At 41.9% G+C, this 18993-nt stretch overlaps 1 protein-coding gene across 1 annotated transcript in view; it reads right to left on the bottom strand.

The window, feature by feature from the left end:
- Positions 1-18993, bottom strand: part of ncam1a (neural cell adhesion molecule 1a) — a 246768-nt gene that overhangs the window by 60191 nt on the left and 167584 nt on the right. The window contains exon 17 of the mRNA XM_055148709.1: positions 16970-17150. Within this exon, the coding sequence (XP_055004684.1) occupies positions 16970-17150 (181 nt within the window). The remainder of the gene's footprint in view (positions 1-16969; positions 17151-18993) is intronic.

Raw genomic sequence — 18993 nt, 5'->3', positions numbered from 1 at the left:
AATGAACCCACTTGTTGGTCGCTGTTGTAGCTCCTTAATCCTTGACGTCGTAACTTTTCAATTCGTATTCTGACGGATAAAATAAAATACACACAATATATTTTATGTACGACTGGACTCATTCGAGAGTTTACGAATATTTATTTTATGTGCAACTACAGCCAAGGTGAGGTGTTTTTCATATAATGGATGGAAGTCAAGTAAATAATGATCATGTCAGTTTCTGCCTTTTGCCTTTGCACGGCTCTTCATTTTTCATGATACAAAGGCAGAGAACAGGAACTGACAAGTCAAGTCAAAGGTCAATTTCAAGCTCGATATTTTTCACATACAAATATTTCTTCATTATAGCAACTAGATGTCAAATTTTGGGAGCCCCACCTGTTATACTTTTGAAACTTTGAAGTCATTTTTCTCAGTTTCACGCTGGCGAGTTAAGATCTTTTGACTTTGTAAGAAAGTATACTCAGTGTTGGGAAGGTTACTTTTAAAATGTATTCCCCTACAGATTACAGATTACATACCCCAACATGTAGTTTGTAACGTAATCCATTAAATTACTTAAGGGGAGTAATGTAATCTGAATACTTTGGATTACTTGATTTGCTGTAGAGAAGTAAAGATGAGGATATCGTAACATAAGATGTTTTGTCTGATAAAAGGAAATAAAAAGCTCAGACTTTCCTTAAACGTATTAAAAATATTATTGATAGAAGAGGAGAAAACACGTCCACACAGCATGTTTTAGTCCTGGTTTAGTCCTGGTTTAGACCTGGTTTAGACCTGGTTTAGACCTGGTTTAGTCCTGGTTTAGTCCTGGTTTAGACCTGGTTTAGTCCTGGTTTAGTCCTGGTTTAGTCCTGGTTTAGACCTGGATAAATCCTGGTTTAAGTCCTGGTTTAGTCCTGGTTTAGTCCTGGTTTAGTCCTGGCTTAGTCCTGGTTTAGTCCTGGTTTAGACCTGGATAAATCCTGGTTTAAGTCCTGGTTTAGTCGTGGTTTTGGTCATGGTTTTATTCTTGGTTTAGACCTGGTTTAGATCTAGTTTAGATCTAGTTTAGACCTCAGTCCTGTTTTAGTCCTGTTTTAGTCCGTGTTTAGTCCTGGTTTAGACCTGGTTTAGTCCTGGTTTAGACCTGGTTTAGACCTGGTTTAGATCTAGTTTAGACCTGCTTTTAGTCCTGGTTTAGACCTGGTTTTAGTCCTGTTTTAGTCCTGGTTTAGACCTGGTTTTAGTCCTGGTTTTAGACCTGGTTTTAGACCTGGTTTAGGCCTGGTTTAGACCTGGTTTAGACCTGGTTTAGATTTAGTTTAGATCTAGTTTAGACCTGCTTTTAGTCCTGTTTTAGTCCTGGTTTAGACCTGGTTTTAGTCCTGGTTTTAGTCCTGGTTTTAGACCTGGTTTTAGACCTGGTTTAGACCTGGTTTAGACGTGGTTTACTTTCCAGAAATGAGTAGAATTACTGAGAAAAAAAAAAAAAAGAAGGGATATAGCCCAAAATGTGAAAACAGGAAAACACCGCCATGTAATCCATTAATTTCAACAAAGTAACTGTAATCCAATTACCACTCACTGAAACAGTCACTGTAACCGAATACAGTTACTCATAATTTGTACTCCTATTACGTAACTCCAGTACATGTGATCTGTTACTCCCCAACACTGAGTATACTGTATAACAACCTATAATAACATGTATTTAACCATTGAATGACTTATTATAACATGTTGCTCCACAGTTTGTAACTTGGTTTAAGATCAAACGCAGCGCCAGACTGAATTTGAAACTATACATAGAAGCCCCGAAGACAAACCTCAAACAAGTCCCTAACTCAGTCTTTATGTAAATACCTCCACGACTCAAAACAAGCTTTGCATTCATCGCTCATTTCACGCGTTACTTTAAAGCACATGTTCATAATGTACGACTCGTGCGTATCACAACTCTGCTCTTAAAAATAGAACGGGGCCACTCCGGCAGATGTTTGCAGCCGTTCCCGTATTAGCAACAGCTGTGGAACACGTCCAAATGAAATGCAGATGTTGTAGCTTTTCTAAATCCCTCGTGTGCCCAGAGCTACAGAGCGCCGTCAACCGTAATACCATAAACACAAAATAAAACCATTACAATCATTACAGGGAATTACAAGCCAGCGCTGCACCGAGCTAAATTGACTCCGAGGCTGTTCCGAAGAGATCCGAACCTCCCACGCCAACCTGGTTACTTTCCAGCCGGCCTCGGGAATTCAAATCCAAAGTAAAATACAAGAATAAATAAAAAAAAGTCCGTGCTGGTCAAGGGTTAGTAGCGCGGGAAACATTTCATTCTGGAACAGCGCCTGCATCCCCGCGGTTTCTTTCCCTATTCAGGTCAGACAATGGATTAGGTCAAACGCAAAACCTGGCAGGAGAAGAAAGAGAGTGGAGCCGAGACAGAGAGGACAGAAAAAAGGGCTGAGGATGAAAGGATGGAGCGGAGATAAAGTGTGCTTAATTTATGATTTTAATATGTTAAAGGCGGTCTGTGATCTTTGTCGTCTCAACACTTGCCAATGTGCAACGCGTGGAGACCTAGTATGTTCCGCTCGTGTCTTTTTAGCACAAAAAGGTATTCCTCGCCGCGCCAGGTTTTCAGCAAAATGTGTCTCGTCTAAGCAGCTCTTAAGGTCAAATTACAGGGTTCCCACGGTCATGGAAATTCTGGAAACGTCATGGAATTGTCATATCTTTTTCACGCAACTGCAGCGTTCTGTTAAGTTCTCATGAGACTATTATGATTATTTCCGAACATCTGCGCCTTTTGTTTTAAAAGAGACGACAATAAATGCACTGACAGGATTTTTGAATGTTAAAAAACTATAATTCCAAACCATAAGGTGAGTGGAAAGGGTTGACATTTCATATTTAGCCCTAAACGTCTGATCCATTCCACACATGTAGGTGCTGTAAAGTCAAAATTCACTTTAGGTCATGGAAAAGTCATGGAAAAGTTTTTAAATTTGGCCAATGAAAAAGAGTGGGAAGCAGTGAAATAAGTTGTCTGTGCTCTATCTGCATCTAAATATAAAGAGTTTTATTATCTTAGAATGAGGAAGTGTGTGGTTGGCATGCTAGTTGTTAGCAAAACTGCCCTGGCCTCTAAACGTTGTGAAAAGCACTTTTAAACTCATCGTGGTGAATATTTAAGATGCTCTGAATGCATAAGGTAACTAAGTGTTTATTTATATAGCACCTTTCACAGATTAAAAAAAAAAAAATCATTAAGTGCTTTAGTGTGCAATGAACAACATAAACAAGAACAGTCCAATGAGGTTCATTTGGTCTTCAGATAATTCATGTTATTAGGTTCTTTTTTCGGACCAAGAGTTTGTTTTCATTCCTGACAGTTTCGACTGCTCCCTGCGGTCTTCCTCAGAGTGATCACGTGATGTTGCTGTGATGTGTCCACTCAGCTGATTTAAACAGGTTTTGGCGCTGTCTTCTTACCGGTGGGGGCAGGACGACAGCGCCATCTGCAGTCCGACTTCTTCAGGACAGTATCCCAGGTGTGTGAGAGTAAAAAAGCCCCCTCGTCCCAGTTTATCGTCCCGTGGGCATATTTCCTTATTTTGATTGCCTCTTTAATCCATATTTGTTTTCCTCTGTCCCAATGATGTTTGCTCCATCCCAGTCCATGATGTGCTTCTCTCTTTTACAGTGGTCAAAAACGGCAGATTTGAGTTTTGCCTTCGCTGTTTCCTTCCCACATTCTGACCAATGTTGCTTATTTCCTGTTTCCCTGATGTATGTTGTATTAAAGAGGCAATCGAAATACGGAAACGTGCCCACGCAACGATAAACCGGGATGAGGGGGCTTTTCTACTCTCACACACCTATGATACTGTCCTGAGGAAGTCGGACTGCAGATGGCGCTGTCGTCCTGCCTCCACCGGTAGGAAGACAGCGCCAAAACCTGTTTAAATCAGCTGACCGGACACATCACAGCAACATCACGTGACCACTCTGAGGAAGACCACAGGGAGCAGTCGAAACTGTCAGGTATGAAAACAAACTCTTGGTCTGAAAAAATAACCTAACAACATAAACAAGAACACAGTCAACTAAAAGCGTGTTTAAAAAGCAGTGTCTTGAGCTGTTTTTTACAAGAGTCTATAGAGTCTGCCTCACGAAGGGCTAGGTGTAGTTTGGGGGCCACAGCCTGAAAGCGCATGTCCCCCTGTGTTTTAAATCGGGTCTTTGGGACCATGAAGAGGCCCTGACCTGAGAACCAGAGGTTACGGCCTGAGGTTGGGGGCGCAGTAAGTCACTAATGTACTGGTGCACCTGTCTATTTAAAGCTCTGTAAGTTAAAACCAGGATTTTAAAATCAACATGGAACATAACAAGAAGCCAGTGCAGTGAAGATAAAATTGGTGTAATGTGTTTTGTATTCTAATAGGGGTTTGAGTAACGCTTTTAGGGCTCGTTTCTTTTCTTCGGTTGGATTCTTTCTGATGATTTCATAGGTGTCGGTGTCTGCGAGTAGCGCTTCCATTTCCTGTTCGTATGTCGGTGTAATGTGTGTTCGCCTGTTCACTCCAGTTAAAAGACTTTCAGCTGCGTTTTGTACAAGTTGCAGTCACATAAGTGTAGAAACGTTAGAACAAACAAAGAGAATAACAAAAATGAGGTAAGAGGAACATCTGGTTTTCTGGTTTTTAAGACAGTAAAAATGAAGTACAGCACCTTTAAAAGTCAGTGAATACTTGTTATTTGCATACTCCAGGTAGTTACGTGATGTAGAAACATTATCACATAAATCAAAAAATAGCCTAATATGGACTCTGGAAATATGCTTATTTTAAGTTACATGTGAACCCAACATTTGTGTTCACACAATTTAACAGCTAAAAAGTCCGAGCAAACAGATAAGTGCAGAAAAACCTTGAGGTCAACTGATTTCAATTTAAGTGTGAATGTGTTTTGTGGTTATGGCCTTACAGTTTTAACTAAAAATAAACAAAAACAATAAGTGTTTCTCTAAAACTAAATGCTGTGAAACTGTATTCACGACCTCTATTTAACTTAAGTGAACGACGAACTAAAGTTTGAACTGACAGATAACTTTTATAACCATTTCTGGCAAGTAAAATGAAATGAATGAAAATTAAATTAAGCTAATGATGAGCGTAACTGAATTTAATAATCACTCAAATGAGGAATGACAAGAAATGCTACTGTAAAATGGTCGGTATAACTCAGAGAACCAAGGTTACATCTTAACCTAAACGACGCCTTTTTCCGCATTCTTCTTAAAGCTTTTTTTTAAGATCTGTTTTTTTACGGAAACCAAGAGGGGTCACAACAAACGCAAACGCCGCAACAAATACAAATGCGACAACACAACAAAAAGCCACAACACACCAAAAAAAGCCACAACGGAAATGACCGCGGGACTCTATTTTAATGCAAACGCCACAACAAATGCAAACGCCAAAACACAAATGCAAATGCCGCAACACATTAAAAGGCCACAACACTTTAAAAAGCCACAACGTAAGTGACCGCAGGACTCTATTTTCCGACGGACCGATCAAGCGGCAAGTGAAGAAGAAGAACTACAACATGAAAAGTAAAGGAACGGAGAAGTTGGAAACGTAAGTAAAAGTAATTTATTGTTTTATCATTATTCGTTTCACGTTGTAGTTCTTCTTCTTCTTCACTTACCGCTTGGTTGGTACATCAGAAAATAGAGTCCCGCAGTCACTTCCGTTGTGGCATTTTGATGTGTTGTGGCTTTTTGATGTGTTGTGGCTTTTTGATGTGTTGCGGCATTTGCGTTTGTGTTGTGGCGTTTGTATTTGTTGCGGCGTTTGCATTCAAATAGAGTCCCGCGGTCATTTCTGTTGTGGCTTTTTTTGGTGTGTTGTGGCTTTTTGTTGTGTTGTCGCATTTGTATTTGTTGAGACGTTCGTCGTGACCCCTCTCGGCTTCCGTCGTTTTTCCTCCTTTTTCAAAACTAGTTTAGATGTTAATCTTACCACCAAGTCATAATTTAGTCCAAACCAAATTACAGTTACCCCCGTAGCCCCCACTGTAAAGCAGAGCGCGGGGATCCAAAACAGAAGCAAAACATTCACAGGATTATTCGTACGGCTCAAAAGCTAAATTGGATTTCAAACGATGTAACACTCAACCACTCGGTTTTATATGAAATTTGGCAAATGTGAAAACGCATATAATTCTGAGTTTGAGTATGCATGGCAAGCCTCGCGCATACATCAGCATACAATTCCCACCGCTGCGATGCTTTGCTCACAAGATTTGTTGACCTCAAATCAGATGAAAATGAAGGACTTGTGAATAAACTGGATTTTTTTAAAGGCTGTTACTGGAGTGTCACAGCCGAACAGCGAGAGCGACTTATAGCTCCCGTTTTAACAAGAATAAAAAAGCGCTAAATTGGGAGGTCAAAACTGTCAGTGTTCATATTTTGAGCAGCCAGCCTGTTATTCATTCGTCTATAGGCCTGTTTTTTTTATTTATACATTTAAATAACTTGAAAAAATACTGGCTTTTCAATACCAGTGAACTTGAATAATGCATTTTTTTTGTTTACCAATTCCTATTTTTTTATCATTATCTAGGTCAGGGGTGTCAAACTCAAATTCACAGAGGCCAAAATTAAAAACTGGGACTAAGCCAAACTAAATATTTATTTAAAAAGTTCATCAACATCTGCATGGTTTCTCTTCTTTCGAGATATGTCATGTTAAACCTTTTCTTACTAAAATAAATGTTTAATAATAGTTTTGCTTATTGAATCCAGAACAAGCAAAATATAAAATAATAACAAAATTTTAAATAAATAATGCCTCTATAGACTATCTGTAGCCGGCGGCCAGCTCTTGCAGGCCAAATATAATTATATCGTGGGCCAAATTTGGACCCCAGGCCTAAGTTTGACATGTCTGATCTAGACTAACTACTACAACTACAACTATAAACAGTTAGAGCTTCTTAAAGTGTAGTGTGTTTTTTTTTTTAATGTATTTCGGTAACCAGTCCTATGACAAAATACTTAAGTTTGGCATTACTTTCACAAGGACAAACTGGTAAATGTTTTGTTTTTCTTTAAATTATTATTATTATTATTATTATTATTATTATTATTATTATTATTATTATTATTATTATTATTATTATATTAAAGGTGCTGTACCACATTTTTACTGTCCTAAAAACATGAAAAACGAAGTGTATTTTGCAGTGGTCCAAAGTTATTCCTCATTTACCTTATACTTTCCACACATCCTCAGTTTAAGTTTATAAGTGCTTTCCATAAATATGATGTAAAAAAGCGTTCAGAAATATCCGTGTGCATAGGATAGAAATCTGTGCATATTTGGATGTAGCTGAGCATAAAATAAATATTTGTAAACTCCGAGTCCAGTCGTAAAAAGTGTTGTGTGTATTTTATCCATCAGAATACGAATTGAAAAGTTAAGACATCAAGAATTACAATCACAAAATGAAAATTTATGATTACGATTTTTTCAGTACGAATATGAATTCACAGACGCGACTTTACTGTCAAAAATACTTCATAATTTCTCAGGGATTATTTATTGAGCAGAAGAAACATCGATCGAGATGCCGGACTTTTGCACCGTATATGGCCTGAACCAGGACTGAACCAGGACTGAACCAGGACAAAGATAGGACTAAACCAGTGCTAAACCACGAATGAACCAGGACTGATCCCAGGACTGATCCCAGGACTGAACCAGGACTGAACCAGGACTGAACCAGGACAAAGATAGGACTAAACCAGTGCTAAACCACGAATGAACCAGGACTGATCCCAGGACTGATCCCAGGACTGAACCAGGACTAAACTAGACCTAAAACAGGGCTAAACAGTAAAAGTTGCGTCTGTGAATTTGTATTTGTACTGAAGAAAGTGTAATCATAAATTTTCATTTTCATTATGTAATTCTTGACGTCGTAACTTTTTAATTCGTATTCTGATGGATAAAATACACAAAATACATTTCATGCACGACTGGACTCATTTGAGAGTTTACAAATACTTATTTTATGCTCAACTACAGCCAAATATGCACAGATTTCTATCCTATGCACACAAGTATTTCTGAAATTTTTCTTACTCCATACATAACTCAGAGACCAGTGAGGAGTTTTGCTGTTAGAGTAAAGCTAACAACTAGCATGCTAACACATCCTTCCTGTTTACTGGACAGAACCTGCTTTCTAATTAGATGCAGGCAGCGCACAGTGGACTTATTTTGAACTCAAGAGCTGCTTATACAGTATATCTGTACTGGGGCAAGACACGTTTTGTTCAAATGCATTAGATGCAGGTCCTTTAAAGGTTCTATATTACGCTTTTTTGGCTGCGTTCAGACTGCAGCCTGAAGTGACCCAAATCCGATTTTTTGGCCCAATGTGACCTGTATCTGATCTTTTAATGACAGTCTGAAAGATACAGATCCGATTTTTTCAAATGCGACCCAGGCCACTTGGATATGTGCTCCTAAAACCGATACATATCTGATCTTTTGACATGTGACTTCAGTCTGGACGGTCAGGTCACATTCATCCCACCTACACGTCAGACTCAGAGTCTAGTCAATGGAGGGAAAGCGAGGTTAGCGAGTTTATTAATATTTGAGGGGATCGTTGTGTTCAAGACAAATTGGAGGGGTGTTATCGGAACTGGGCGGTTTTTGAAATGATTGTCAAAGAAATGTCCGAGCGCGGTTACAGGCGGTCCTGGCTCCAATGCCAACCAAAAATAAAGAGCCTGCAAGACAAATACAAAGACGTGTAACCTGTCCATTTTACAAAAAACTGGACCGTATTTTGGTAGACAAGCCCAGTGTTTAGGCGACTTCCGTAAACACTGAACACGCTTTTGGCACTTAATTGGAAATGTGAATGACCTAGCAAAAAAAAATCTGATTTAAAAAAAAATCTGAATTGAGCATTAAGCCCTGCAGTCTGAACATAACCTTAGACCAGGGATCTCCAACCTGTAGCTCAGGAACCACCAGTAGCTCGCCAACTCCTTCAAAGTAGCTCGCCAAAGAATTTCTGAATTATAAGTTTTGTGCTGAATAACAAATATTTGATGGATAGAATGAATGTTAAAATTGTGAATGTATCATGTTCATGCCAAATTTCCTTTCTGCACTAATAAATGGATAATAGTGTGTTTTATAGGCCTTGAACTGTTCCTGAGGTTATGGTTTTTGGCCCTAGCTCCCTAAATTCTTCTTTTTCTGTGGACCTGGGTTCATTAAATCATTTAGTGAAGCCAGTTGTTACAAACTTAGGTGTCAAAATGGACCCAGACCTAAAACTTGATCAGCAAATTAGTGCTGTTGTAAAATCTAGCTTTTTCCACCTAAGACAACTGGCCAAAATTAATCTTATTTTGTCAATGCAACATTTTGAAACATAAATGCATTTGTGACAACTCGATTGGATTATAGTAATGCACTTTATGTTGGTGTGAACCAAAATGCACTTTCCAGGTTGCAACGGGTTCAAAATTCAGTGGCTCGACTTTTAAATGGAACCTGGAAACACAAGAGCATCTCTTAGTGTCTTTTAGAGTTGATTTTAAAATAATTTTATTTACTTTTAAGTGTTTGCATGGCTTAGCTCCCTCCTACCTCACTGACTAGATCCACCCTCATGTCCCCTCTCGTACTCTCAGGTCTGCAGACCAACTCCAGCTCGCCGTCCCAAAAACGACACGTAAACTTCGTGGGGACCGTGCGTTTTCTGTTTTTGCCCCTCGGCTGTAGAACCACTTGCCATTAGAGATTAGAGGCCGAGTCTGTACCTGTTTTTAAATCACTCCTAAAAACGTACCTTTTTCCACTGGCTTTTAATAAGTGACATGTATATTTCTTGTTGAGTATTTTACTGTTTTTCTATGTTTTTAGTAGCTGTATTGTATGTGTACAATATATTTCTTTTACTGCGATTGTCTGTCTGTCCTGTGTTTGTGTACATCACTTTGGTTTACTGTAAAGTTTTTAAAGTGCTTTATAAATAAAGTTGGTATGGTCTGCCAATGATGTTCATTATGTCTTCTTATATACTTTAACTTCTTAGGTTCTTTTTAAAGACAATGCAGTAAAGTGTATATACCTTGTTGACATGTTTCGGCTGCTAGCTGCAAGCCATCTTCAGAACTGTTCAGGACAGTTTGAAGATGGCTTGCAGCTAGCAGCCGAACATGTCAACAAGGTATATACACTTTACTGCATTGTCTTTAAAAAGAACCTAAGAAGTTATGGTATGGTCTGGTTCCGATCTAAATCCGTGATTCTTGTAATTACTCCATTTCTTGCTCTGGCATTTTTGTTTCGTAAAGATAGTTCACAGAGGAAAAAAAGGTTGGAGACCCCTGCCTTAAACTCTTACGAGCTTTTAGACATGTTAGAATATTGTTCCTTCATCAGAAACATGACATCGCAAACGTGTGTGAATGAAACAAACCACAACTCCAGGTCTGTTTGTGACGAGGAAACAACATTAGAACAGATCAGAAAATAGCGTAAAATGGACCCTTGAATCAAAACTCCGTTGAGCATGCACCGTTACACCGAACTATGTGGCGTTTTATTTCGGGTGAGTGACAATTCCGCTCCCTCCGGCTGCGCTCGGTTTGTTTGACCCGGGAGCTTCGCGGGGCTCCGGAAGGACCCGGGCGAGGGAAAACCGGGTCAGAGCGCGTGTTAATGGGTCACGTCTCAAATGAAGTGTGGAGAGGAGAGCTGTCAGCGGACGAGTGGAGACAGACGCGAGGAGAGAGGGAGGAGGAGAGGAGGAGAGGAGAGAAATATGGTCGCGAGACGGGGTGGAGATTTACTGTAGGGCTCAGAGAAGAGTGGGTTGTAAAGACGGAGAGAGGAAGGGAGGGAGGGAGAGAAAGAAAGGAGGGGTAAGAGGAAACAGGAGGGAGAGGGGATAGAGAAAGAGAGAGAGAGAGAGAAAGGGAGGGTAAAAGCAGGGGGAGAAAGGGGTGACAGGAGGGGAGGTCAGGAGAGAGAAAAGAAGAGAGACAGAAAGAGGAGAAGGGGAGAGAGGAGAGAGAGAGAGAGAGGAAGAGAGAGAGGAGAAGAGAGGAGAGAGGGGCGTAAGAGCAAGAGAAAAAAGAGGGGACAATAGAGGAGGGGAGAAAGGAAGACAGAAAGAGAGAGATGAGGAGGAAGAGAGGAGAGGAGGAAAAGAGAGAAAGGGTGGATAAGAGCAAGGAGAGAAAGAGGTGACAGGAGGGGAAGGAAAGGGAGAGAGGAAGAGAGAGGAAGACAGAAGGTGGGGGAGAGAAGAAGAGAGATGAGGAGAGGAGGTGAGGAGAGGAGGTGGGGAGAGAGGAGGCGAGAGATGAAGAGAAGAGGAAGAGAGAGAGGAAACGAGAAGGGGGAGAGGAGGTGGCTCTCCAGGAAGAGAGAGGAAGGGAAGGAGAGAGAGAGAGAGAGAAAGGTGAAAAACGCAAGGGGAGAAAGAGGTGACAGGAGGGGAGAGAAACGAATAGAAGGAGAGACAGGGAGAGAGGAAGAGACGAAAAGGAAAAGAGGAAGGAGAGAGAAAGAGAAAGGGAGGGTAAGAGCAAGGAGAGAAAGAGGTGACAGGAGGGGAAGGAAAGGGAGAGAGGAGGAGAGGAGGTGGGGAGAGAGGAAGCGAGAGATGAAGAGAGGAGAGGAAGAAAAGAGAGAGAAGGGGGAGAGTAGGTGGCTCCCCAGGAAGGGAGAGGAAGGGAAGGAGAGAGAAAGAGAGAGAGAGAGAGAGAAAGGAAAAAGCAAGAGGAGAAAATGGTGGCAGCATGAAGGTCAGGAGAGAGAGTGGAAGAGAGAGAGATGAGGAGAGGAGGTGGGGAGAGGAGGAAGAGAAACAGAGAGAGAGAGAGAAAGGGGAAAGCACAAGGGGAGAAAAAGGTTACAGGAGGGGAGAGAAAGGGAGAGAGGCAGGGAGAGGAGTGGGGAGAGAGGAAGAGGGAGAGGAAGAGGGAGAGATAGAGAGAAAGAAAGGGTAAGAGCAAAGGGAGAAAGAGGAGACAGAAGGGGAGAGAAGGGAAGAGAGGAAGAGAGAGGGGGAGGGAGAGAGAGAGGAGGGTTGAGCGCAAGGAGGGGATAAAGTGACAGGAGGTAGGTCAGGAAAGAGAGGAAGAGAGATGGGGGAGAGGATCCCCAGGAAAAGAGAAGAAGGGGAAGAGTGTGAGAGAGAAAGGAGGGGAAAGAGCACGGAGAGAAAGAGGAGACAGGAGGGGGCACAGAAGAGAAAGCGGAAGAGAGATGAGGAGAGGAGGTGGATCCCCAGGAAGAGAGAAGAAGGGAAAGAGAGAGAGAAATAGAAAGAGAAAGGGGAGGAAAGAGCAAGAGGAGAAAATGGTGGGAGCATGAAGGTCAAGGTAAGGGGGGAGAGAGGAAGCGAGAGAGGAAGAGAGGAGAGGAGGGAGAGAGAGAAAGTGAAAGTAAGAGCAAGGGGAGAAAGAGGTGACAGGAGGGGAAGGGAAGGAAGAGAGACGGGGAGAGGAGGTGGGGAGAGAGGAAGAGAGAGAAAGGAAGGGTAAGAGCAAAGAGAGAAAGAGGTGACAGGAGAGGAAAGAAGGGAAGAGAGGAAGAGAGACGGGGAGAGAGGAAGAGAGAAGAGGAGAGGAGATGGAGAGAGAAGAGGAGAAAGCAAGAAAGAGGAAATAAAGGAGAGAGAGAGACGGAGAGAAAGGCTGGCACTGGCTATTTCAAATTCCTCAGAAAATAAATCCATCAATCTGAACACGGAGTCGATGATTTGAGCGGCTCGTTGCAGGTTGAGTAGTAAATGTAAGTAGTACAACAAGTAGAAGTAGTTGCCAGACAAACAAACAAAAATACTGCTTAAATTACAAAATAAAACAGCCAAGATGACAGGGATTAAGGGAGAGGCAGACGCTCGGGTTTAGCATAATGGGGATGGAGCCCAAAATGAGTTCCCTCGACCCAGCGGGATACAGAGGAGAGGCTCACCGCGACCACCGGGACTTTCAAAATAAAATAAAATGTGCTTTTGTTTTTTAGTAATCCTCAATATTTACATTATCTCCATATAATCACCCATCTCTCTTTCTTTAACTGCTGCTGTCAGAATCCCCAATTTGTTTCGCTTTTTTGCCTCTAAATTAAGAGATAAAACATTAAAGGTGTAACTTTTCTGGGTCCATCACCTGCTTTTTTCTATGGATTTGTCATTCAATGTTCCACAGTATGACTTTAAACAGCTCTACTTTACATTTATTCAATTACAGGTGGTTTTATAGCTCAAAAATATTTAGAAAAACTAATATTTTGGCTGTGAACGTGGTTGCCTTTCCACAGATCCAACCTGTAACTTGGTCTGGTTTTGTGTCCATGATGATAGAAAGGTTTAATGTCATACTGTGAAACAAAACAAAACAAAACAATAACATCTCCAATGAGAAAAGCATTTGGAAAGCACCGGAAAAGTTACACAACGCACCTTTAATATCAGACCAATCCAGTGCCTGTTTTCCCCAAAGTCTTGAGTAACAGGATGACTGACAACCATGTTGCAAAAAACCCGACCGGATCGTCAAACCAGCGAGGACTGATGGCAGATTCGTCGCTATAACTGCTGGCCTCGATGAGCTTCGTTTGGTTGCGTCTGAACACTGTGGGTGATGTTTCTTTCCCTAAAGGCTGCCACACACTACAGGAAAATTTGCCCGATTTTGACTGCGATTTCTTCTTCCAGAGTTCGGGTAGACGTGACCCGACTTTGTGTCTTCGTGTGATTTTGAAGTCGCAGCGCTCCTCGTGTTTGCAGTGTCAAGTGTCGGATCGTAACTTCCGAACATCAGCAACATTACGGTAACAGCCAATAAAAGTGTCAGACGGAGTGACGAACACAGAGGCGCAAAATACAAACTTGGGATATAGCGAAAATATTGAGAAGACTTTATTACTCAACGCTCGTAAAGTGGTAAATTTAAAGTGCAGCATCTCGTCCACATTATCTATAGAAATTGTCCTCCACAAATAATGACAAAACTGCGCTATTAATCGAGTTTGAGGCATTACAGTATTTTCCACACCATAGGGCGCGCTCTTAAGTCTCCAACCCCATCAAAGAAACGACCGCGCGCCTCACAATCTAGAGCACCCTATACACGAATCCACTTGGGTGTCCCAGTACGACTTCAGTAAACTACAAAGCACTCAGCCACACTCATCACTACACGCCGACGAGGAACGGAATGGAGGAACGAACCGAAAAAGCGAGTGCAATGTGCCACTTCTAGACACGACTGAGCAACTGAGTGACTGCGAACACTCCGATAATCCAGCGGTTCCAGACAGCACCCTCCCTACACGCCACAACTGAACAAAGCCCAGAGTCACTGTGAACGCGACAAACAAAGACTGACTGAGCCATCCAACTGTTGTGTTTCGTTTAAAGTTCGGTGCGGTTTATTTGTGAAAAAAGTTCAAAAATAGACCATTCAATGACAGTGCGCCTTATAATCCAGAGCGCCTAATAGTGCGGAAAAAACAATATTTGAAAGTAAAAAGGTGGGAGTAGTTCCTCACATGTGTCTGTTTACATCCACACCGCACGGATCAAGGTGAAGCTGCAGATTTGCGATAGTGACTCTACTTCCTGTGAACTTTACCGTCAATCTTTTATGCTTTAAAAATCATGTATCTGAAGTTTTGCCCCACATTTCACAAGTAATAATAACACAGTTTTGACTTGTATCTAAACTGATCTTTTGAACACTTAAAGGTTGTATGGAGGATTTTTTTTTTGTTTTTTTTGTTTCAAGTTGTCAATGATAGCATTATAGAGGTGCAGTCGCCTTGTAATTATGATGACCAAAAAAAAGAGAATAAAAATTCATCAACTCTGGACGTGGTGGGGCTAAACATTTGCCAATAGATAATGACATTGCCTCGTTATCTGTGAGCTGACAGGCTGTCAATCAAACTCCCTACGTTTCTAGCGTAACTGACTTGCCTGCGCGCTGCCGGTACATGGTTTACGTACGACTGTCACACAGTCCACAGACGCAAGACGCACAGACGCTGTTTACTCCACCAACGCAACAGTTCTTAGCAGCTTTTTTTACCTATATCTTCCTCGCAGTTAGCACAAAGTTTGTTGCAATGGCGACAAGAATCCAGGAGCAGTTCGCCGCAAAAGAAAGTCCGTTTTTGAGGTCGCTGAAAGAAGAAGACAAGGGGAAAAGCAGCGAAGCCAAACTAAGGTGATTCTTGAAGATTCATTCCAGCGATGGCGCAACTGAAGCAGACGCAGGGTCTAAAGACTGACGCACTGGTCGCCAAATTACTCCTGGACAGGTCACTTCTGCTTATTATGAAAACGTACTTTATTTCCAAGAGCTAGTCAAACGTTTTTCAGGACACGAAAGCGATATCCTATGTCTGAAAACGTAATTTTCAAGGCAAAGAAAGAGTCCGCTTGCTGCTGCGTGTTGTAGCTAGTTCATTCGCACTGAATCTCCGCGCACTCTTCTCTGCTCCCCTTTCCTGCTCCTGTCCCCGCTGCCCGATCCGCTCTTCCCCCTGCTCCTCACTTCTCCGGGCACGGAATCTCCGCGCACCGCTCCCCCTCCCTCTCTCCTCTCCCTGCTCCCTGCTCCGCTCTTCCCCCTGCTCCTCACTTCTCCGGGCACGGAATCTCCGCGCACCGCTCCCCTCTCCTCTCTCCCTGCTCCGCTCTTGTCCCTGCTTCTCACTTCTCGTCCGCGAACGAAATGTCCGCGCACCCGCTCCCCCCGCTCCTCACTTCTCCGTCTTGCCTAACCAACACTGTAGTTAGTTGTTTACAAGTCATGTGCAGCACCGGCTGTAAACAAACCTGTTTCTGGCGTAAAGAGGAGGCGGGAGAAGGCGTTTCTATGTAGGGAGCTGTAGGGGAGGGGGGGTGGTTTCACGCATGTGCAACATTTGAAAAAGGACAAACAGTCGCTGGATTTCTCGTTCCTTGGAAAATCCTCTATACAACCTTTAAGAGTCTCAAAGCGACTGGTTTTACTGTAGACAGGAAAGGCAAAAGGAGAAAGTCAATTTGTCAACTTCAGTTCTGGAGCTGCGAAATGTTTTCGACCAAATAAACTTGTCAAATTGAATTTCTCCTTTTGCCCTGGATTCTACCTGGACGACTGAATGATTTTACACACATCTAGACAGAAAACTACGGAAGCCGAGAGGGGTCACAACAAGCGCAAAGAAGAACTATGAGGTGAAAAGTAAAGGAACGGAAAAGTTGGAAACGTAAGTAAAAGTAATTTATTGTTTTATCATAATTCGTTTCACGTTGTAGTTCTTCTTCTTCACTTGCCGCTTGATCGGTCCGTCGGAAAATAGAGTCCCGCGGTCACTTTCATTGTGGCTTTTTAATGTGTTGCGGCATTTGCGTTTGTGTTTGTAGTTGTTGCTGCGTTTGCATTTAAATAGAGTTCCGCGGTCATTTCCATTGTGGCTTTTTTTGGTTTGTTGTGGCTTTTTGTTGTGTTGTCGCATTTGTATTTGTTGCGGCGTTTGCGTTTGTTGTGACCCCTCTCGGCTTCTGTAGAAAACAGCAGACAGCAGAACTTTATATCCTGTGGTCCGCAGACAGATCCTGCTGCAGTCTTTGCTATCTGAGATTGTAAGTCTGATAAGATTCTCCTGTGCCCTTTTGGTCGCATGTTTAAAAATTGTTTAAGAACAAAAAATCCTGTAGTGTGTGGCGGCCTTTAGTCCACTTCTTTTACCCAGTCTATGTTTTCAGCCCTAAATTCGACTATAATTTTGCAGTTTTGTGGTCCGGTGGTTGCCTCTCCCCTCCCCTCCCGCTGAGTGAAGCTGCGTAGCCGTACATGGGGGTGGGTTTTGGGTTGTGGGTTGGAGAGGTCGGAGGGTTCGGAGGGGTCAGAGGTCAGAGTGGTTACCTGGCACGGTGGTGGGCTCGAAGGCTGTTTTATAGGACATGACCCCCGGCTGGGACTTGCCCTGCTGGTTCTCTGCCAATACGTGCACCTCGTACTCCGTGTTCCAGTCGAGCCCGTGCAGCACCACGGACTTGCTGCCGTGGGGGAGGCGGATCTCGGGCTTCCAGTCCGATGTGTGCTTCTGAGGGGGAAAGAGGAAAGTTAAAAGGACGCAGGTAACAGTTTGGGAATTACCTCGATGTACTGTATGTCATATCTGCTGAAATTAGAATCGCAAAACTGACTCTTATGAGCTTTGTTACCTCATCAGAAACAAACCTGGAGTTAAGTTGTTTTATTCACACGTTTGAGTAATCCTTTGAGTAGTAATTACATCTCTACATCTCCAAAACTCAAAATGCTCTGTTCCACCTTGTCATTAAGCCATAGTTTTGAAGTTAACACCTGTCTTTTACCTTTTATTCAGTAGAGATTAGCAATTCCAGGGCTGATATTACCTAAATTATTCTCATGCAGGTGTATAGCATTGTTTCACAAAGACTGGGTCGCAAGAGATTTTTGGGGGGGTTGCCTTGTCACAATTTGCATGTAATTCTGCAATATACAGTTCTAAAGACTATTTCTTTTTCAATATTGCTGGTTCAATCGAATGTTGAAAAAATTAATAAATGAGCTACATTTAAACGTGTGGAGACACTTTTTGAAATATTCCATCCAATTCTTGTATTTGCAGAGGTCACTGGTGCTAGACTAGTGCATGTCAATGGTCATAGTTATCCTGCCACTAAAAACAGTCTTGACCACTCCACAAAACACCCGAAGAAAATGTATTATTACACCAGACTGTCAATGTAAATGTCTGTGTTGATAGAATAATGTTTGAAATAAAACTAACCTTGCATCACATAAATCGTTGCATGTTGTGGGACTATTTTCTCATATATCAGTCCGCCGCTGCCAAACTTTCTATCAGGAAGTACAACTCACTGCTGCTCAGACATAAATCCTTCAAATGCAAGGTTGGTTTACTTCTGAAATGATTCTATCGACACAGACATTTACATGGACAGTCTGGTGTAATAATAGATTTTCTTCGGGTGTTTTGTGGAGTGGGTAAGACTGTTTTTACTGTCAGGCTAACTATGGCCATTGACATGCACTAGCCTAGCACCAGCGACCTCTGCAAATACAAGAACTGGATGGAATATTTCAAAAAGTGTCTCCACACGTCTCCAACACTCTGGCTCACTAGGAAATGAGGCCCTATGTCCAAAATTCTGGACTGTCCCTTTATTGTCCAAATAGGCGACTTATGAATCCTTTTATTGCTGCTTCAACGACTGTTTTTCATTGTAAAACTTGAGTAATACTAATTGTTCAAAAAAATAATATCCTCATCCTCATTAATGCTCAATAATGGTCACATCCACCTTTATTTTGTGATTTACGAATAATGTCTTTTGACTTGGGTCGCGTAGGTTTGTGACTTTTAAAATATGGGTCCCCAGAAAAAAAGTTTGGGAGACAGTGGTGTATAGAGTTTAAAAACACAGTGGACCACATACATATGCAAGGTTTATGTGTGAATGAAACAAAACACAACGTCCTGGTATGTTTTTCATGAGGAAACAACATTAAAACATAGATCATAAAATAGCGTAATATGGGCACTTTAATATTGTTTTTAATTACAGGCGCACTGTGTTTGTCCGGGATCCAAAATACACACTTTAATACTTGGACACATGTGGTATCAAAACAAATATGACCGGCTTGTCTCTATGGAAATGCAGTTCCTTTCTCTATAATATTTCACAGCATGACATCAAATTGCTCAATCTCCATGTTCCGAAGTGTGGTTTAAAGTTTCTGTTTCATCACCATCAATCACACAGGTGGCTCTCACTTCCACTTCATTATTCTAAAGGGCCTCAAAAACAGGCACATCTGGTGTCATCTCCCAAACAAGAGCATAAAGTGAGATTTTGTGCTTCGTTTTATGGCCTATTCCCGGCTGTGGTAGA

The sequence above is a fragment of the Boleophthalmus pectinirostris genome, unplaced genomic scaffold (genome assembly GCF_026225935.1).
Source record: "Boleophthalmus pectinirostris isolate CB_2022bp ecotype Guang Dong unplaced genomic scaffold, ASM2622593v1 HiC_scaffold_12, whole genome shotgun sequence".
In the NCBI taxonomy this organism is placed as follows: domain Eukaryota; kingdom Metazoa; phylum Chordata; class Actinopteri; order Gobiiformes; family Gobiidae; genus Boleophthalmus; species Boleophthalmus pectinirostris.
This window is presented reverse-complemented; position numbering and strand designations above follow the sequence as displayed.